The sequence below is a fragment of the Merops nubicus genome, unplaced genomic scaffold, assembly GCF_000691845.1.
Source record: "Merops nubicus isolate BGI_N331 unplaced genomic scaffold, ASM69184v1 scaffold28306, whole genome shotgun sequence".
NCBI lineage: Eukaryota > Metazoa > Chordata > Aves > Coraciiformes > Meropidae > Merops > Merops nubicus.
The window spans coordinates 10,135-32,085 of record NW_008616026.1 but is presented as its reverse complement, the minus strand read 5'-3'; the positions used below and the strand labels follow the sequence as shown (position 1 = coordinate 32,085).

The 21,951-nt window shown below is 38.6% G+C and overlaps 1 protein-coding gene across 1 annotated transcript; it reads left to right on the top strand.

The window, feature by feature from the left end:
- Positions 1-216: 216 nt before the first annotated feature.
- Positions 217-20,456, top strand: NAMPT (nicotinamide phosphoribosyltransferase; the record flags this gene model as incomplete). Its single annotated transcript, XM_008942729.1, has 10 exons — positions 217-373; positions 1,640-1,743; positions 4,621-4,749; positions 5,219-5,377; positions 5,732-5,868; positions 9,216-9,441; positions 10,629-10,748; positions 16,244-16,384; positions 16,540-16,674; positions 18,355-20,456. Coding segments are annotated over 10 exons (1,422 nt in total), but the record flags the coding sequence as incomplete, so codon positions are not given.
- Positions 20,457-21,951: the final 1,495 nt, after the last annotated feature.

Genomic DNA, 21,951 nt, shown 5'->3' with positions numbered 1-21,951 from the left:
TGGAAACAAAGAATAAGATAGGGAAGACAGACGTTTGAACTGAAAATCGAAGGCAGCTAGAAAAGAGGAAGTCCCCTAAATACTGTGTAGAGTGTGAATGGATAAATAATAACAGTCCAGGAGGGTTGGGAGTTACTCTGAGCTTTAATGTGCAAATATATCTCTTGTGCTTTGTAGTCATGTTTTTTGCTCTTACTGAAGTTTTTCTTAATATAGGTTACACACTACAAGCAATATCCACCTAATACAAGCAAAGTATATTCCTACTTTGAATGTCGTGAAAAGAAGACTGAAAATTCCAAATTAAGGAAGGTGAAATATGAAGAAACTGTTTTTTATGGCTTGCAGTACATTCTGAATAAATACTTAAAAGGTAACTGTCTCAAATTCTGGTAAAATCTTACATGTAAATAAATACCTTAATTTTTCTCAAGTCTTACAGCTGAAACAGTTCCAGATTGTCTTGATGTAGTGTAGGTAGTGCCATGTGTAAGATCTTATTTATGTGATTCTGAAAATGAGATGTCCAATCTCATAAACTGATGTTGACGTCTTAATTTGGACACCTCTACTATGTTTATATATCCCACTGGTTTATAAAAAGTGAAGAGGTGTTCGTATCCCAACTTCAGCGAGCTAAGCTGAAAGGAATGGAAATAAAGCAAGACTGTGCATAGAATCACAAGAAGATAGAAAATTCGAGAGAAAACATTTCACATTTTGAACATTAGTCTGTATTTGCTGGTTTATTTACTGTGTAACCTAATAATGATTCTAATTTCCCTTAAATTTTGGTTGCCACTAAGCTTAGATTATTGAATATTGCAGGTACGTGGGATAGTGTTTTCAGTATTGACAATTTTAACAGTAACATCTGAAAATTCTTTGGTGCTGTTCAAGATTTTGTGCACTTTTTTTTTAAATATGTGTAAGTATCACCTGTTCTGACCTGAATGCAGGTTGCCCTCTGACAAGCTGTAGAAGGAAAACTTAAGTCATGTAGCTTACATATCTTTGTCTTGACGCAGAATCCATAAATATCTCTGCCAATTCCATCAAAGATTGGTATTCTACTACAATCCAAACACTTGATAATCTTAATAGATTGTTCTCTAGCGTTTCCAGGAGGTGCTTGGTCCTACAGCAGTAGCAATGCCTATTCAAATAATGTGGTGAGTCTGTCAGTTCCTGTCGCGAGGTGGTCAGTCAAAGACTCATTGTAAGACCTCTGTTCAGGGACTCTCCATGGAGCACTGTAGCTTAACCCTTGTGCTACTCTGGTTATGCTTTGTTGCGTGTGCCAACCTGCACGATCACCACGCTCCTCTGAGAAAACCGCTGCTACTAAAATTCTGGACAAGTTTTTGACTGTCATAAAAGAGCAATAATCTCAAATTACTCCTGAGTCACATTCAAACCACAAATGTATTTTATCCTGTTGGTTTCTTGAGCATTCTAATCTATATAACAAATGAAAGTAAAGTTTGGTTTTAACATAGATAGTATACTGCATTTGACATGTTCTCTGTCTTTGTTGGAGGCAAAGTGACTTTTCTCTGCCTGAATCTTTTTGTCATTTATTTTACAAATTGATAAATATCCTAAGTTTCTAAGCTTTCATCTCTTTCTGAAACCACAGGTAAAGTGGTGACCAAAGAGAAAATCAAGGAAGCCAAAGAAGTATATAGGGAGCATTTTCAAGATGATGTCTTCAATGAAAAGGGATGGAACTATATTCTGGAGGTAAAAATTTGTGAAAATAGTGTGAGGCCATGATGAAGCATTTGTGAATCAACTGTAGAATAAATACAGCAGTCTCTCCTTTTAAACATCATATAGTAAAAACTGGATAAATTTAGCTTCTTACGTTCAGTGTGCAGGGAATAGCAGCTGTCAAAGAACAATCATATAGTTGTAATTCCTTGGAGAAAAGTAATTTTCATCCTTTCTGATTCCAAATACAGCTTTGCAGGTAGTAAGGATTTATGGCTGCCATCAGCCAGCTAGTGTAAGTGGGGGCTTATTGGCAAGTCTCCATATGCAATATAATGCTCAGTGGTTGCTTGCATCATTTACATTGCTTTCTGTAACTAATAATCATTTTTATTCTAATGCAGAAAGCATTACAACTTCTTGTGTGTGTAAATAGTTCCAGAAAATACGTGTTTTGTTCAATTGTTTTCTAATTTTTCAGAGGTACTTAAGTTAAATTTCATCTTGAAATACAAGGTGTGAGCACTTCTGATACACAAATCCTTCCAAATTAAGTCTTTCCATGATTATCCTCTTTGCATTTTGTTTAAAAAGGTGTCAGTCTTCAAGTAATTGCAAACATCTCTAAAAGCAGCAAGATTCAGACTAAAAGCATTCATCAGAGCTGTTCTAATCTCTGCAGATTAATTAAATGCCAAGTTTAATTGTAGGTTCTTGTGAATGGGTGTTTTTGACATTTGAAAACATATATTTTAGTTCTTTGCATTTATTTTTCCCTGGATATCCTGACTATATACATTTTTGTGGTGACCTCTCTGTGAATATATCTGGATATCATCTTACAGCCAGGGTGGACCATAACATGTGCAAGAAAAAAATGAATTTCAACTAAGTGTTGCAAATGGCAGCAAGATAAATAAAAACACTGTTCTCTAAGAGCAAGTTCTGCGGAGGTTTGTAGAGGACTTGCATCCGTTTTGAATAACTACAGATGTGAATTCAATCCATATTTATGTTTAAGCAACAGTATACATTTTGAACTGCTTTCATCTGTATTTAACACAGTTTAGCCAGGGAGATCAGGATTACTTTAAATATACTTTTAATACTGCATGTCTGACCACACCGAATTTTAACGTGCTTTAACTAATTCTGTGCAGCTTCTGGTTTAGTCAAAAGAAGCTTTCCTGCATACCTCCTGTATACATTGTTTATTCCTTTGTCAGATTTTCCTGTTAAAATTGTGCATATATATATAAACACATGTGACTTCCACTTCTTGATCTTAGATGCTGATGGCTCTCAAACTGGAAGTGAATGTACCTTAGGGTCTATGCATGCCCTTATTCCTACACAGAGACCCTGCTTCTGCTCACTGAATTCCTGTATATATTCACATACCTACCACTTTTTGCTCTCTGGCTCTGCTGGCTAATGTGCAGTGCTAGGTAAAGTGAAGGGAGCAATGGTTGTATGAGTGAAGTGCAGAAAAGAATTTGAAGTGTACATGCATGAATTTGTACCGAGAGTAAATGGATGAGATGTAAATACTGACAGGGTGAAGGGGTGGAAGAGAGGAATGGACTGCCTGGAGAACAAGGAGGTGGTGTAAAGGCTAGAGGTTGACAGGAATTGATGATGAGGGGATAGCCGTGTAAGCCCTGAATTGTACAGGTTGTTTCTATCTAAAAACTTTTGAAAAGGGCTACACTACAGTGTTGTGGTGTGACCATAGATTGGTTTTTTTCTGTGGACAAGAATACTTACAGGAGCTTTGAAATCTGTTTTGTTTTTTTCACTTAAGGCTACTTTTGTCTTCACTGAATCATTAATAAATACTTTTTGAGCCTTTTTGAGGGATTCATTGTCCTTGTTAATCCAGAACAGACGTGTCCAAGTCTGACAGCTAAACCCTGTGTGGTATATAAACACAATTTGCTTCAGCATATTACACTTCTGAAGAAACTTTTAAACTGTGGTGTGGAAAAGACTTCTGATGTGTTTTGGGCACTGGAGGATATGTTTTGATGCTACTTATTGTAATTTCTATGAATTGATGCAATTTTTATTGCCTTTAAAGAATATCTCAAGAGAAGCTTTCTGTCAAAAAATATTAATATGCAAAACACTTTATTATCAGTTTAGCTTGCAGAGCTATTTCAGAAATTTATAATTACTCTTTTTGTGTTGCTGTTTGCAACTTCATCTTTTTCAAAAGGCATACTTCACACAAAGTTTAGTCCTTCAGGGTGAAAGACTGAGCTTTACAGAAGATTGACGCTTGAAGATCAGATATCATGTTTAGTGAATAATTGAGATGGCAAAATGCTCAAAAATAGTTATTAAATGGATTCTGCTCTAATAAATTAAGAAAGCACACATCTATACTAAGCAAACCTAGAGATTTTTTTAATGCGTAGACAATAGCTAAACTTTTTTTAGCTTACTTTGTGTGAAAGCACTGTAAAAAAACTGAGTAAGGAATATTTCTTGTTTTGTGGGTAGAATTTACATATTTTTATAGAATATTTACACCTTCCTGACTCAGCTTTCAGAATATCACAGAATCACAGAATGTTAGGGGTTGGAAGGGACCTCCAGAGATCGAGTCCAATCCCCCTGCCAGAACAGGACCATCTAGTCTAGGGCAATACAACTGATAAGCATCATTTGGTTTGATAAAGAGACTGTATTTTAGGTTATAGGATTTCTTCTTTTTTGATAAATGTGGATTTTTAAAATGTATTGGGCTGGTAGGTATATATGAACAGAGCAAATTATTTTTAGAGTTGAAAGAAAGGTTTATCAATAAACTCATAGCCTGACTTTTACCTATTGCAGTCATGTAAGAGAGAGGTAGGTCCTAATCTTTCCTGTTATCTAACAATATTGCTGTATCTTACATAGAAATACGATGGCCATCTTCCTATAGAAATAAAGGCTGTTCCAGAGGGCTCTGTAATTCCCAGAGGAAATGTTCTTTTCACAGTAGAAAACACAGACCCAGAGTGCTACTGGCTCACAAATTGGATTGAGGTCAGTTTTAAAAGGTTAACATGTTTTTTCTAAGTAAATATTAATGCACGTAAACTAAAGGCTGAATCCCTTATTGGTTTGAGGGGAATGTCTGGCAGCTTTCATCTTCTGTTTTAAGTAAGCCTGGATTCTTTTCTTAGTGCTCTTATACAGACCTCTTCCCCTTACCTGGCAAGAGATTGTAGTAAGTTTACAGGCCACAAGAAAAAAAGGGAGAGGGGAGAGGGGGGCCGTGAATTGTGTGTCTGTAGCTCGGGGAGCGTTAGCTCTTGAGATGATCAATACCTGGCCTACCTTATAAAGGTATTATAAAGGCTAATTACTTAAGCCTTAAACTGTTGGAGGTATCTGTACTTTCTGAATGGGTGATGAAAATAAACCTTTTTGTGCCCGATTAAATGCCAAGTGGGGATTTTTAAGTCCATAGCAAACGTAGATCTAATAATGTGATGGGTTTTTTTTTTTATAGACTATTCTTGTGCAGTCATGGTATCCAATCACAGTGGCTACAAATTCTAGAGAGCAGAAAAAGATTTTGGCCAAATATTTGCTAGAGACTTCTGGAAGCTTAGAAGGGCTGGAGTACAAGCTGCATGACTTTGGCTACAGAGGAGTTTCCTCACAAGAGGTAATACTACTCGTCTAATAATTTGAAAAGTCTGATTGTTCTTAGCTATAAAGGATTGTAGCATGTATCTGTTAACCGTTGTGTCCCTGTTCAGCAGTGAAATTGTGAATCCAAATAGCACTGTTTGGACTTACTGTGGAGGGGGTAGATCTGGGGTGGGGTGGGGGAATACGTCTGAAGCGGGGGTGCTGGGCCCAGAGAGCCTTTTGCTGCGTGGGAGCTGGCTGGGCTGGGCTGTGTCAGTGCACAAGGAGGGTGTCGGTGAAACAGAGTCATCTTACTGTCACAGACTAGTGATAGTCCCTGAGTGGATTTAGGCTTCTGCATTTGCTGTGGAATCTGAATGTTTTTCAGACTGCAGGAATAGGAGCTTCAGCTCATTTGGTGAACTTCAAAGGAACGGACACTGTAGCAGGAATTGCATTAATTAAAAAGTACTATGGTACAAAAGATCCGGTTCCAGGATATTCTGTTCCCGCTGCTGAACACAGGTAAGATATTGGGCTATTAAAGCCTACTTAAAAGTAGCTTAACAAAGTGTAAGTTTTTCTTTTCCATCTTTATACCCATCAGTATCAAGCTGTTTCACTTATACCATACAGGATTAGCCATGACTGATACAGCTGGGGAGGGACTTTTTAGGATATTGGGTAATGACAGGACTACGGGGAATGGGGCAAAGCTGGAAGTGGGCAGATTCAGGCTGGACATGAGGAAGAAGTTCTTCACCATGAGAGTGGTGAGACCCTGGGATGGGTTGCCCAGGGAGGTGGTTGAGGCCCCATCCCTGGGGGTCTTTAAGGCCAGGCTGGATGAGGCTCTGGGCAGCCTGATCTAGTGGGACGTGTCCCTGCTCATGGCAGAGGGGTTGGAACTGGGTGATCCTTGTGGTCCCTTCCAACCCTGACACATTCTGATTCTGTTTTAGCAGAAGACTTAGTAGTGTTGGCTTGATGGTTGGACTTGATGATCTTAAAGGTCTCTTCCAGCCTAAAGAATCCTATGATTCTATGTTGAGGCTGAAGTTAATACTGATTCCTGTGTATGTTCTAGGGGCATAAGAGTGGCATGGTTGTTGATAAATATAGTTGTGTTTGAAGTGTTTTTAACTGTAACCTTCTTATCAGTGGTTATGTAAATTTGGCTGATTCCTTTTAGAATGGCCTTGAAGACTTATGGGTTAAAGTAGATATTGAAGATTATGAACTTTAAATTTTGTTTTAAACATAAAATCATAAAGCGAAAAACCATCTAAGCTACAATACTTGACTCTCCCAGATCCTGTTGTCCTTCCAGAAGAGACAGTTTCTCTAAAGCTTCCTATCAGCATAACTAATTCAGCCAATGGTAAATCCTTGATCTCTCACTAAGAATTATGAATTAGTTATTGAGTAAGGAGCTCATCTCAAACAGACGTTTGAGATGAAAAGCACTCGCTTTTTTATAACCAAATCCTGTGTAAGGTCAGGGGAGAATGCAAATCCTTGGATTTCACTTGTATGTCTGCATACTGAAGTCAGCAGAATATAAAGGAAGGGACAGTTGTCTCTTTTTTGGGGTAAGTACAGAATCTCATGCTTTTACATGGTGAATATTTTCACTTAGGTGAAAATAAAGAGTTAATATTTTCACTTTCATTTTGCAAGATGAGATAATGGAAAGGCTTACAAGAATAATTCTCATAGGGTAGTGATCATCTTTAAAGGAACACAGCTTCATGGCTGGGCCAATACTAGTGGGCTACTGGCTGCCAGGATGCTTCTGTGACTTCCCCCTCCTCCCAAAGGGAGAGGTTTCTAGGTAAAGCCAAGGGTGCACGCAGCCACTGCAGGACCCTGTCTTAGAGGGTAGATTGAAATACTACCTCACCACGCTCACAAATTGTTACCGAGACTAATGATTAATGTACAAATTATTCGGTTTATTGAAAGACTACACAAATTGAGGGGCCAAGGTTCAGTAAAGGTAGTCTAAGTATGTCAAAAGGGAAAGTCAAGGGTCCTTCCAGTAAGTGTACACCCCTACCGCCACACACCACACACACACCCCCCGCCCCGGGAGAGGTGTAGAATCAATGAAGAGAAGGGATAGGAGTTGAGCCCAGCAGAAACGTTAAAGAATATGTGGATGTGTGTGTATGTTACCATCCTTCTGGAGTAAGAATGCAGTCGGCAGCTCGGTAGGCAATCGGGGGGGCAGCATTCCAGTGGCCGGGACGACCCCCCAGTAGCAGACAGGCAGGCTCAGCAAGCTCCGGTCCCAGCTCTGGTTCTGGCAGGCAGCAGCCCCCCAGGAACAGGCAGGCTCCGGGGATGGCTGCAGGGCCCCCCCCCTCCGGTGGCGGGCAGCGGTCTCTGCAAGCTCAGGCAGCTCCGGGTATCGCAGCAGTCCGGCCGAGGCAGGAGTTCCCAGACCAGCTCCGCTAGCCTGCTTTCCTTTATAAGTGTCTCTGTCTGCATTAGCCAATCAACACTGCCCAGATGCATATTCGGTCAGGGGCAGTCCTTTAGCCTGTTATTTATTTTTCTGCCAGTCCTTGTTATGCTGTTATCAGAGTCCGTCTCAGTTCGTCCTTGGCTAAATCAGCAAAAAGACACTTCACTTGCTTTGCTGGCTTGAAAGGCATTTTATTTAGTCTTAGGTGGGGGAAAGAAAAAATGGACCATTCCCCACATCAGCTTTCTGGATCATTTCTGTAGTGCTGTTCTAGAACTGCTTGATCAGTATAAGTAACAAGTTTTGTCTGAAATGTCTTCTCTTAGCTTAGCTTAATGCTACAGTCAAATCAAAAAGTCGTGGCTCAGGCAACTGTAAAATCCTTTGTAATGAGAGCAAATACCTTGAGTCAAGAGAAGAAGCGTCTTTTGCACAGCATATTGAAGTAGTGGTATGAGAGCAGCAAGTTTAAAGTGCCCTGGCTAAAGTTTGTGTTGCCAAACGCAGACTGCAGTCACCCTTTCCAAGCTTATACACAAAAAAGCTTTCGTGCAAAAAAAAAAACAAACAAACAAAAAAAAAAACCCACACATTTTCCTTCTATGACCTCCAGTGCAAGGTGGTGGTGTGAGTGTGGTGCTTGCCCCTGGCACACCAGCAGGGTTGTTCCTCAGAATGCCCCAACCTCTCTGAAACAAATTTTCGTTTGTTTCTTCACTACTGTGAAGTGGGGCTTTACCACACAGTATTAATGATGGCATTTTGTGGTAAAAATCCAGTGCCCACTAGATTGCTTCTAGGCTTTGCATGAGAGCATTTTTAGGTGCTCACACACAAGTTAGTGACATCAGTTGTGTCAGCTGGTCTGTGACAGCTACTGCGAATCAACTGGCTTTCAGTAACTTATTACCTCTCTTAGCAACTCCATTTTATGTGTACCCGTGTACCAAGGGTAATAATACCCTGAGGTTCCTCTGGAAGTGTGTTTGTACAAGTGGTCATAATGGTTTTAAATCACTATTAAAAAAGAAAAAAAGTTTTCTTGTAAGATTTTTCTAACAGTTCTCTACTTTGTATTTTGTAGTCTGAAGTTGCCAGAGCAGATGTTCTGTTCTTTCATCTATAGTTCCCTAACTGTCTGAATTGCAGATTTAAAAGAGAATCTCTTTTACAAATGGTGTTTAAAAAAAAATAAAAAAGAAAAGATAAATCCAGGGTGCTCTTTTTTAGTGTGTAATATATTTACTACCCATGCAACATAGAGCTGATAAGAACGTAGTTTATGCTGCCTTGTAGTCGTATTGCCTATCATTACCTTGAACTGTTGCTGATAGGAAATACAGAATGTGTGATTTAACATGTAAATGCTGCTCTAATATGGATTTTTCAATTGACTTTGCAGTACCATAACAGCCTGGGGGAAAGATCATGAAAAAGATGCATTTGAACACATAGTGACACAGTTTTCTTCAGTGCCTGTATCTGTGGTTAGTGACAGCTACGACATCTACAATGCTTGTGAAAAAATATGGGGTGATGACTTAAGGCATATAATTGAAGCCCGAAGTCCAGAGGCACCACTTATTATTAGACCAGATTCTGGGAATCCTCTTGACACTGTTCTAAAGGTAATCCTTTCTTGAAATCATTTGTATACAAGGAAAGGCAATTGTTGTTTTGTAATGACTGGCTATAACAAACTTTGGAAACATGCTCTAGCTTGGTAGGTGTAGTATATAGTTGATGCCGGTAATTTAGACCTAGGAAAAGTGTAAATATTCACATCATCCCAATATAGCTATGGAAATGGTTTTGCAATCTGAATGGCTTAATCTTTTTCATAAAACCTATTTTTGCATACCATTCTTGAAGCTTTTAAAACGGTTACTAATTTTGCTGGTCTAATGATGCTGGAATGATTCTATAAATAGAAACTTTGATCACTTAATAAATACAATGGGAAACAACTTGAGTATTAATAATTACGAGGCCAATAAGACTTCTTATCACCATGTCAGAGTATCTTGGTGTCCTGTATTAATGTAATTCAGTGTTGGATGCTACAAATACAATTTTAACACTCTTACACCTTGTGTAAGATGCGTGATGAAGTCAGTGGTGCACAGCCTTCAAGAATGCTTCCTGCCCTGTAGCTTTTTAGAGAGCATGGTGATTGTTGCAGTTCTATAATAAAAGCTGTTGATACCTCTGAATTTGGGTAGCTGTCACCACTGTATGAACAAGAAAGGAGGAGATATTATTTATGTTCTTCATCAAATTTAGATACATACAGCTTTAACACTTTTTAAAAAATTATTTTTATTTTTGCCCCCTTGGGACAAGTGACATATCACAAATCAGAATTTTGAATAATCTTTATCAGAGCTGATATGAAAAACTCATAACTGAAGTGTTGAATTTAAATTATTGGTGGCTAACAAAATCAGAGAAAATTGAAAGCCTTGTCCACTGTCTTAAGGGAGATCAAAAGAAAAGCAGAATCTTAAGCTCACATATTCAATAGCAAAAAAACTTGCAGCAACCAAAGAGAAAGGAGGGAAGCATTTTTCTGATTAGTTCATAAATGCCATATGGTCTGTGACTGCTTTAATTTAATGGCTTCCACCACAATGGCTGGCATGTTTTTTGTTTGTGTGCCCATGTGGATAGATTTAGAGCAGGATATCTGGGTATATTTATGGACTTTTTTCTTTTTTTTGAGAGAGAGAAAGCATGATTCAAATGTGGAAATGGTGTTTCCTTATTGGAATGGCAAATTTCTATTTTTATTTCGACCTGTCTCCCTTTTCAATAGGTCTTGGAGATTTTAGGGAAGAAGTTTCCTATTACAGAGAACGCAAAAGGTTACAAGTTGCTGCCACCATATCTCAGAGTTATTCAAGGGGATGGTGTGGATATCAACACATTGCAAGAGGTAGGAGATCCTGTTCATGTGTCAGGGTGACACTGGCAATACTGATACTTAATCTGGACTCTGTTATGACTAGTCAGATGTTGCAGCAGAGACTGCTGACCCCACCCTGCCCCTCATTCCAGACACTGGCAGGATATCCCAATGTGTAAAACATATTCATTAAAACTCCACAGGGAATTATTGAGATGCATAAAATAACTAAAAGGCATTTCCTAATCCCCCTGTTGTAACCCTTCTCCTCCCACTGTCTCCCCTTTTGTTTGCTTTCATCCTGCTTGTCAAGTCTAATTCAGATCAAAATCTGGCAATGTTTGGTCCTTTCACTGATAGGAGGCACTCCGCATGATTGCCAGGCTGGAGCAGCAGTAGTAATTAACTGGTTTGGCTCGTTAGTTATGTACCATGTGAAGCGTGCTTGCACTCAAATGTTTAAGTTATAATTTTGAAGTAGACTTTTTAAAAACAAGGGTAAGTGAAGTGAGTTTATTTGGCAACTAGTGGAATAAAGATTGTTGAAAGCCCAGAAAATTTGTATAACAGATGAGACCATAGTCTGAGTCAAAAAAGCAATTTCAGCAAGACAAAAGTTGGTTATTTAGGAGATGCTGCATGCTAGAAACTAGTTACAAATTCACCACTGTTGACTAGATGGAGATACTAGTTAATATGATGTGGTTACAAAGGCACAGCAGTAACGACAGATGATGAGGGGCATGTAAAAGGAGGAGGACTTGACTTTATCAGGTTTGTCCAGGATCATTCATCTTGGCTGCGTTAGAGTTGAAAACCAGAAATAACTTGAATAAATTTAAGACTAATTTTCCTTGATTTTTATTGGCACTTCCCTTAGCTCTCTAGGTTAATACATGTTTAAATTCTTAACAAGGTTGACTTCTGCTGCCCCTCAAAATTAGGAGTAAGACAGCTATCAGGCTTGGTTTTTAGTTAGTCTAAAACTATCTCATATATTATTTGTGTTAAGCAAAATGTGTTGTGGTTGAGGTTTAAATGAGTCATGACAGGAAAGAAACTGGACTATTAGTTTGTTCTTGTAAGGAACTCAAAGGTTGCTTTCTGAAAGTTATACTGGACAAAATTCGAAGATGCTTATATAGCATTGACTGTAATGAAAATATTAAACCTGGTATTCAAAATCTTAACATTAGAGGAAAAAATGCACTGCTCTCCAAGATCTAAATAGAGCCATAAAATAATTCCAGCAGCTAATGAAAGAGGTTAAGAGGCAGAAGGAGCAATTCTTTGTTCAGGTGATCTGCCTGTTTACATATTTTCCTCATCAAAATGTAACTCATTATGAGGAAAAGTCTACCTGTAATATGTAGTAAAGAGAGTTGAAGATCCAGTTCCACAAGGTGTACAGAGCAGACATAACTCAGTGCTGGCTAGTAGCTGGCTTCTCATTCCTGATTCTGTAACCTTGCTGTGCACCTCTTGTCAGCTTTGGTCATTGAACCACTCATCACTGAACTAATTCAGCCCACACATGCAGCAGCAAGTTAACTCAACCAAAAGTGATCAATTTTATGGTTTGGTGAATTAAAATTGCCCAAAAAAAAGAGCCGGTACTCACCAGCACAATGCGGGAGAGAAAATAAACTGTTGGGTTTTTGCTAGGAGAAGTGGGCAGGAAGAGACACTTCTCAAGTGACAGCAGCAAGTTGTGTTGGAGCAAAAAGTCCATGTCTCGTAGGCTAATTTTAGTCATGTTTAAATTTCATGGATCTTTTTATCCTCTTATTTCAGCAAAACCAAGGTGACTATGCTAACTTTAGGAAGACCAAGTAATAGCTTGTAATTTAAAAAATAGTGATAAATTAATAAAAAAATAAAAAAATAAACAAAACAGCAAAGCACACAAACCACCCCAAAGCCAACCCTGAAGTGTAATTAATCCTTTTCAAAAAGAAGCTTACATGAACACATCTGAATATATTGTTGTAGACATATTTTTTTTCTTTTTTTTCCCCCTCTTGTAGCCTATGCAAGTTATTAATCTAATTATTCCGGATCCTAGATTCTAGGCATGATTCATTGTTACGGATCGAATGAAAGATAATGGGTGCAATAGGAAAATCTAGGATGAGTAATGAGTCAGTCTCATTTAACTACCCAAAGTAGCTGAAACAACAATATAGAAAACAACTCAAAGTATAAACTGGATTTTAAAATTCTTTGTTTTAATAGGGGATGCTGGTAGAACAGGTAAGGAACTTTTTCTGGCTTTCTTCTAGCATTTTCACTTTTTAAAATCATTCCAATCTGCTAACTCCACAATATACTACACTTTCAAAGGATTTTCTTTGAACATTCAATTTCCAGATGTCTTTAAACTTTTATACAGAGAAAATCCTCTAATCTGGAGTCACAGTTGATATATTAATCATGCTCATAATGGTCAGAGGAAGCTGGTCAAAACCTTGCCACCTGAACTGTTCTCCCTGTGTAGATTTGAAAGCATGAGACAAGAAATTAGTCTGTATTGTCTTCCTTTGAGGGAGTGTTTTGCCTATGACCAGGCCCAACAAAAATGATACCACCAGCAGAAAGATGAACCAATACACAGACTGTATTGTAGACAAGAAGGACATTCCATGAATGATCGCTGAGGGTACAAACAGATCAATCAGCTGGTACATAATTGACGCTACCCCCAATGATCCCACAAATGACACAGCTCGGCCCACAACAGGTGGTACAGAGACCCGAGGTTGCCCACAGTTGGCATGGGAAACAGCCAGACCAGCAGGCTGAATACATAAGAGAAAGGTGCCCAGATAGTGACTCTCACCCGATCAACCCGCGTTTGCAAAGGCCTAGACAGACCAGGGCCCAGCTCCAGGGAGAGTCAGGAGGTCTGCCCTGAACCAGGAAGCTCTGGGGAGTGCACTCCACAGACAGACACTCCTGACTCCCTGCAAGTGGTCCCAGCTTTTATCCCCAAGCAGACACCTGACCTTTGTCAACTCACTGCGGGACCCCTGGGGCTCATTTCCCTTCTGGCTCTCCCTGCAGGGCCAGCCGCACCCTGGGGGGAAGCTATAAGGCAAACTCACCACCTCTGTATGAAGGGCTGTGGGAATCACCCCTATGTCAACATTAATTCGGGGGCTTGGGGTTCAGACCCCAGCATTTCAGGGAGGCATCAGTTGTTCCACATCTCCCCCTTTTTCTTCTTTCCTGTTAGTGCTGCTGTTTGCCATCTCTTCCCTGCACCTAAGGAAGCTCTTATCAGGGCCTCTGCTGTGGGTCCCTGGTAGAGTCACTGCTGTCTTTCAGTTTCCTTTCCCTTCCACCCCTCCCCAACCAAAGGTCAGCCTGAGTGAGGGAATCCCTTGGGAGAGAATGGAACAGTGGAAGCCAGTTCTTCATCGTAGATAAATGAGGACTCATGCCACAAAACATCAGTAAATGACAGCAGGGACACTTGCTGAAAGGGGGTCACGTTTCTTCTCGTCTAGGCAGGAAGGTTAAGTGGCCAACACCCAGCTACACTGTACTTGTACTAACATCTGTTAATCTACAAGTATCAGTAAACATGAGGTCTAAGCATCATGTGCCTTAGTAGGATGTTGTTTATGTTGAGCAGGTTGTGCTACAGCTTGCAAGTGTGTTCAGTGTCAGGCCTGATCTATAAAATAAGGGAAGAAGTACACATTGGACCAGGCTTGCCCAGCAGTTGGCCTCATACATGCCTTCAGGCTTTGTCAGTGTCTGGACAGAACTTGATCAGAGTCTAGGTAGAGTTTACCTACTTCTGTCTTTCTAAAAGACCGTGTAGGTAAGCAGAGTCTGTATCCAGGCCCAGTCAAGTCTGCTTTCTGACAGTACTATTGGGCCTTGTGCTTCAGGAAAGCGTATACAAAATCTTTTTTTTTTTTTTCCCCCCCCCTTGCCCTTCCTCTGTCATCTTCAGTTATTCCTGAGATGCTTAAGGGGGAATTTAAGTCATTTCAATCCTTTATCCTCCCTGAGTACCCCTTTTAACTGCTTCCAGGAGAACCTAATCACCTGAAAATACAGATTACTTCTGTGCACAGTCCCTGCGTGAAAGGATGTAATGGCTACAGCTAAAATCCATGGGATTGTCCAACATAGAGGGAGTATTTTTTTCAGGATACAAAGCTTCCAAAGGGTTTCCTTAAGTGAAAGTCATGGTGGTAAGGCCTGAGATTCATTTTTGCTTGGCTTCTTGGATGAGGCTGAATAAGCTGGTACCATTAGAATGGTGGAAACTCACTGATGAGATCTCTGCTGGGGAAATCTCTGCAAAAAATGTAGTGGGAAGGTGTTCAGAGCATACCCTCAAAAGGTTGTGGCTCTTCAGTCCACCTTTTCTGTTGGCTGGCCTCTGCCAGGTGCTCAGACTTTGAGAGTATTTGTGAAGAAACAGTCCGTGTTTGACTAAATGGATAAACAAAATACTAGTATACTGTTTATTTTACATTAGTTAGCCAATTACCACTATTTGAAGTCAGAATTGTCTTTTCCTTACAGAATTTTAATTTTGCCTTAGCTGTCCCTTAAAAAGGTGGCTTGATATCAGTAGCTCTTGAAACAGTCCTGTTCTGTGTTACTCTGGCATGTCCTTTTGATGCAGGAGGCTGAGACAGCACAAAAGATTACCAGATTTCTGATGGTGTTGATTTTTGAAACTCTGCACTGTTCCCTATAGATTATGTCTTTCCATTCTGCTTCTCACCTGCCTTTTTCCTGGATGGATGAGATTTTGCTATTTCACTCACTCTGAAGTTTTCTCACCCACTTGTTAATAAAATAGTTAGGAGATAGAAGTTCGAGCACTCTTGCTGGGGCTGTAAAAGTCATTTCAGGCTGTCAGAAGGGTAACGGTCAGGGAAACAAATACTGGCCATTTATGAGCATGACTAAATGAGCAGCCATTGCTCCAGGCTGGAGGATGTCCTATTTGTTTGGATAGAGCAAGGGTGAGGTTTTATGTATTTCCACTTCCCCATCTTTGAAATCACTAATATAATTCTAGAATCTTCTTATTTTTCAGAACTGCTTTGTTGAAGTAATTGGCCAAAGTGGATAATAACTTTCTGGAGTTGATGAACAAGACAGCTTTGTTTTAGGATACATGCCACACTTTGAGGTCCTCCCATAATTCTGAAAAATGGGAAGGATCTGAAATATTCCTATGAAGTTTTTTATTTACTTTACAGCTCTGATTATCTGGGCATTGTGTTAATGTGCTAGCCTTATTTGGAAAACATATATGCTGACAAGGTGGTAGTTTTACAGCAAAAACTTTCTATTATTATGCAATGCTGGAATCACAAATAAAAATGCAAACAGTGTACCAAATATTGACAGAATTGTTACATGCATCTCCTGGAAACTGAATGTTGGTTTAATTGTCTGTAAAAGCATCTTGTTTAAGTAGTATAATAGCTTTATGGAAAAATGGCATGGTCTAAAAATATGCTTCATCATAATTTTCTTTTTCGTATCAGATTGTGGAAGGAATGAAGAAGAATAAATGGAGTATTGAGAATATTGCCTTTGGATCTGGTGGAGCTTTGCTGCAGAAACTAACCAGAGATCTCTTAAACTGTTCCTTCAAATGTAGTTACGTAGTGACCAACGGTCTTGGGGTATGTCTTTGTGCAGCGTCTACCACTGTGTTTTCAATACGCACCTCTCACTTGAAATCCTATTTGACATTTCCTGTTACATTCTCACCATCTGCATTAGGTACACAAGCCCCACAAAGCCCTTTTTTTGTAAAAACCACTCTTCTCGGGTTTAGGTAAACGTCTTCAAGGATCCGGTGGCTGATCCAAACAAAAGGTCGAAGAAAGGACGACTGTCATTGCATAGGACACCCACTGGAGATTATGTGACTCTTGAAGAAGGCAAGGGTGATCTTGAAGAATATGGACAGGTATGAATTTCCAAACATAATACATCATTCTTAATGCAAAAATAGCCTGATAATAAGCAGATTATAACTTAATGTCAGTATTAATTTTCGATAGTCTTTTGTTCAGCTTCTGTCATGCTACCTCAGAAGTGTCCCCAGTGCCAAAATCAGTAAGAGCAGAATGTTAGAATGCCAGTAGAATATTCAGAATTTACAGTTAGAAATCTTTCTCTTTTGTATTCAGAAGCAAGAGAACATTGCTGCTTTTTCCCAAAACTAATGTCTCCCATGTCGCAGAATATATGCTAGCCAGGTAGTGTTGTACGGACTATATTGCACAATTTGAGTAGTGACCTGAGTTGCAGATGGGAAGGGAACAGATATAACTGAAATTTTTTTCTACCTCCCCACTGAGATTTGTAAATAGGTCCTTCAAGTGTTAATGCTCTGTTCGCAAATTAGTTGCCCAGTTTTCAAAGTTGTAAATTTAAATCAGGAATTCAGTTTCCCTGTTAACTGTAAAAGTTCAAAATAAAATACTATTTAGGTAAACTATGCCAGTCTCAGCATTTCAGTTTGCTATTTCTTACATTTTCAGTTTGCGAGCAATGAAGTGTTTAACTGCATGTTGAGTCTCTTCCTGAACTAAGAGGACTGAAAATAAGTGACTGAAAATAAGTTATCAAGTTATGCTTTGGCCTTTAGAAGTTGGAAGTTGCTTGAGTTTTCTGATATACAGAAGCACATTTCTATGCTACTAGGTAGAAGGGGTACTGCTAGGCACATTGATTGATGCAACAGTGAGCATAAAACAGATGTCTAAGAAATTTCAAGGCAGAAAACAAAGTGAGTTACATACACTGTAAATAATGTGCTCTGAATGCAACGACAGAAGAAAAAAGACTTGTGTAATTATAACTTTTATTGCACATATATGTGTAATGTACATTCAAAAAGAGTGAGGGAGAGACCTAATGGCGAGAAATCCCTTCAAAACAAAGCACAAGACTTTGGCTCTGAAATTATGCAATGTATAGTTCCTTCATTTTTGACAGGAGAAATAATTCCTTAAAAATTTCTGGTCTGTTAGAGGGGATTCTTTGTGTGGTGCAGGTTCTGGGGCTTCCTGGGCAACGACACGGAGATGTATTCCTTTGTGGGCCTGTTTCCGTAAGGCCACGGGCCCTTGCAGTAAGGCACTGGGCACAGCAGCTCCTCAGTGTTGCCTTCGTGCTGAGTTCTCTGTGCTGAGCTGTGCTTATTGCTCTGCCACTCTGCTCTTGGCAAGCGGTCCTTGGTACGCTCTCTTACAAAGTAGATGTACAAAGGGCACTCTGAAGAAAGAATTATTTTTTTTTCCATAGTCACTCTAGGAGAAATACTTTATTTAAACCTCTGTAGTTGAATTGTATTTAATTGTTTGAGCGTGGCCTTTCTTACTAGCTGCTCTAACAAGGTGTGGACAACTCACTTTAGGGATTACTCAGCACATAGCTTCTGTCTGTGCACAGGATGGCCTAAATCCTTTCTTCTATCTAGCCGTTAGTGAAAGGTGTCAGAAGAAGCTGTAAAGATCTAGTGTCTTGCCAGCTGAAAGCTCTAGTCTTACCAGGCTTGATTTGGGTGCTCGCTTTTGGGCTCGTGTAAGCTGTTTGTTGTTTTGCCAAGTCACTCCTGCTAAAACAGTGGTATTTCTTGCAGGATCTCCTTCATACAGTATTTAAGAATGGAAAGGTAACGAAGTCTTATTCGTTTGATGAAGTAAGACAAAATGCCAGGCTGAAGAACAGTGAAATTGAAATGGCGTCTCACTAAGTTTCATTCCCTGTCTGTGTCTGTGTGTGTGTAACAAGTACGTACTGCATAGCTACTGGGTTTATTGTACAGATTTGTGTGTTTGTGTTTTATGACATTGTAGCCAAATTATTTGTTGGTTTATGGACATACTGCCCTATCTTTTGCCAGTCTTTAGAAAAGATGAAATCAGGAAATGGTACTTACATGATAAAACATATATTTAATGCTAAAGCGTGCTTTTTAGGGCCCTTTGCCAGTAGTGATTCAATCTGGTATTGATCTTTTCACAAATGAGACAGAGCTGAGAAACTTTTTTATATATAACAGAATATCACAAAATGGATTTACATAAAATTATCATGATTGCTTTATGTTTATATTTAACTTGTATTTTTGTACAAACAAGATTGTGTAAAATATATTTAAAGTTTCAATAATTAAGTCTTTCCAACTTTTCATGATTTTTATGAGCACAGACTTTCAAGAAAATATTGGGGGGGGTCCATTGCCTTTTGTCCATTAATCAGCAAATAAAACACGGCCTTAAAGTTTGTTGTTACATCGTACCATTTGATGACTAAATCAGGACACGTATCTCCTTAAGACCCCATAGAATTGCTGACCTCACCGTTTCTTGTAGTTGTCTGTATTAGTAATTCTACATTAAAGAAAATTACTGTTCTTACCTAGAAGGTTTAGGTACTACAAACCTTGCTGGCATGGTAAGGTATGTAAATGAAATGCCAAATTTGAAAGGATTCTCTACTGCAACTTAACTTGCCAAGTGTATCCCACTTGGCATATGCACCTCAATATTTTAAGAGTAAAGTTTTTAAGAGATCTCCTCTTCCACTATAGAATATATGTGTAAAATACTGAAATATGGAAGCGGTGTATTTTAAAGTAATTACACTTCTGGGTTTATTTTTCATATACTGTAAGTGACATGACTTTAAAGCAAAATACTGGACTGGGTAGTGCACTTTTTTACTTTTTTGTATTTTTTTCATTGATTTGCCTTTTGTCAGACTGGATGTTAAATTGTAAAAATGTTTAACTATTTTTGTTAACAATTTTAATAAAACTTTATGCTAGCCAAACTCCTACGTGAATGGCAGACCTGTTTCCCCTTCTCGCCCTGTCTTGTTGGGGTGAGGAGGGGCTTTTGTTTTGCAGAGGGTAGCTGTAAAACAATGTTTGAGATACCTTTAAACTGTCTGCACTTGATTGTATTTGCTCTCTGCATATGCTTGATGTGAATATCTGCTGGAAAACAAAACTGTTGAGGATTTTATTTGAGAAGCTATGTAGTAACCTCTGAAATGTTTGATAGTACTGTAGGATGGCTCTCACTAGAAAAGTACCTCCCTTACTTAAAAACAAAACAAAAAAAAAACCAGCAAAAGCAAACAGCTCCTGTGTTATGCTGGTGATCAACTATCAGCCAATGGCTTGATATACTGATGTAATAAATGCTTCTAATTAGTAAATGATGTTATTGAAAAACTTTAGGAGTTCTCTAAAATAATTCAAGCCTCCAAAATTTTATAAAGCGTACTTTTAACGGAAGACTTAAAAGCCATACTTCATTGTTCTTACTCTTGCCAAAAAGGGCCACATCAGAGCACCCATAATATTTCCAAGGTTTGTGGTTAAGACGTTTGTGCCCAGTCCCAATAGTTCTTGTTAATAAAAACTTGGTTTCCACTTGTAGTGTATGTAATTATACATTTAAGTGATGTATTGTTTCAAAATTAGTGCTTTTAGTAAGACTCTAAATGCTGACCTTTCACACTGAGGAACTGCCTTCCCTTCGCTATTAATGATATTGTTTGTATTTGGCCAGGGAAGATTTTCAATCTGGACCTAGGATCAGTAGCAGGTAAATAGTACAGAGCCTATTTCACTCCTCCACATGTGTACTAGGGAATTTTATGATGTATGGTTTAAACAACAATAAAATAAATGCTGCTTTCATTCTGTACCAATAAAAATTTTGATAACTATTGACTACCCATAACTGATATTTTTGTACTTGAGAACTGAGGATATTCTGTGGAAGCACTCTTTTCTTGTGTACCATGAAATACATTAGTAATTGTTGAGTAGTGTCTCAAACTTTTAGCTTATTAAGTTGGAGACTTGAAGCAAATTGTCTACCTGTGCATGTCACTATCAGATAGTTGTCACATCACTCATTAAATTGTTAATATCTTTAAAGGGGAAAAACAGAAGGAAAAAAAAAAAACACCTGGTGCTATTCAGACCTGAATACATGTCTCTGTGTTTGGCAGTTTGACATTATGGGCATCAAGGAGTTGACAGAAATTACTGCAGTGTTTGAACCATACAGTATCCTAATTCTTCCACATGAAAGCAAACAGCATGTTTAGGTTTGCTTTAAATTACTAGATTTGTAGTCATTGATATATTTTAATTATCCCCATTTCATAATAGAATACAGTATTTGTATCTAAAAATAGAATTTGGGAGTTTTGTGTTTAATACTCTTATTTGTAACCATATTTAGCATAAGAAATGGATTTTATAAAACTATTTTTTTTCTTCAGATGCATGATTATGAAAAGATGCTTTTTTGGTACTTTGAAAGATCTGAGGAGAGAACAGAAGAGTACTTAACTGTTTGGTTTGCCAAAATCAAAACAAAGCTTAAACAGTTTTTTTTCTTATAGGTTTTTACATTCCTTCTTAACCTGTTTAGTGAAGAATAAATATTCCTCACTTAAATCCTCTGTTAAAGTAATTTTAATGTACTTGGCATCAAATACCAGTATGTAATACACATGGAAATAAAGTTTAGTTCTGGCAGTGAAAATAATAGCAATTTGACTGTGTCTTGAAGTTGTCACGTTGGGCATCAGATTTCATTCCTGTGCTCTTTGTTGCCAAACAGAGACCTGGAGCATAGCTCTGCTGTCACTAGTCCTCTGTAGGAGAGCTGCTCAGCTCAGCTGCGTTGCAGGTTGTGGTGAACTGACTGAACTTACAGGCAGCTCAGTCCTAGGGAAGAAAAACTGGGCTCTTATGAAGCTTTTTTTTGCCTTTTTTTTTTTTTTTTTTTTGGTGGGAGGAGGTGGGCATGAGCACATCTGCTTCAGCAGCTTGCTTATTTGTACTTAAAAATGAAGCAGTTGTAATTTGATTTGATATATAAATAGAGGATAATTCCTTATTTGATGTAATTCTTTCTCAAAGACTCATTATTTAAATTTTACCTCTAATGCCACTCAAAATTCTTTTTAAAAGCCAATTAACCAAAGTCGTTGCAGCCATCAATTGCTTCAGTATCTGTCACAAAAATAATGTCACCTTTTCAACAGAGAGAGTGTCTTATGGACAGGATTTGTAGAAAAGGTTACACGTTTAACTCCTATGTAACTTTAAATTGCAGAGAGTACCTTATACACCCATGCTAAGAGTGTCTGTGCTTTTAAGTCTCCTATTGTAAAGATTATTTATCATTTGTTGCTGGTCCCTTCA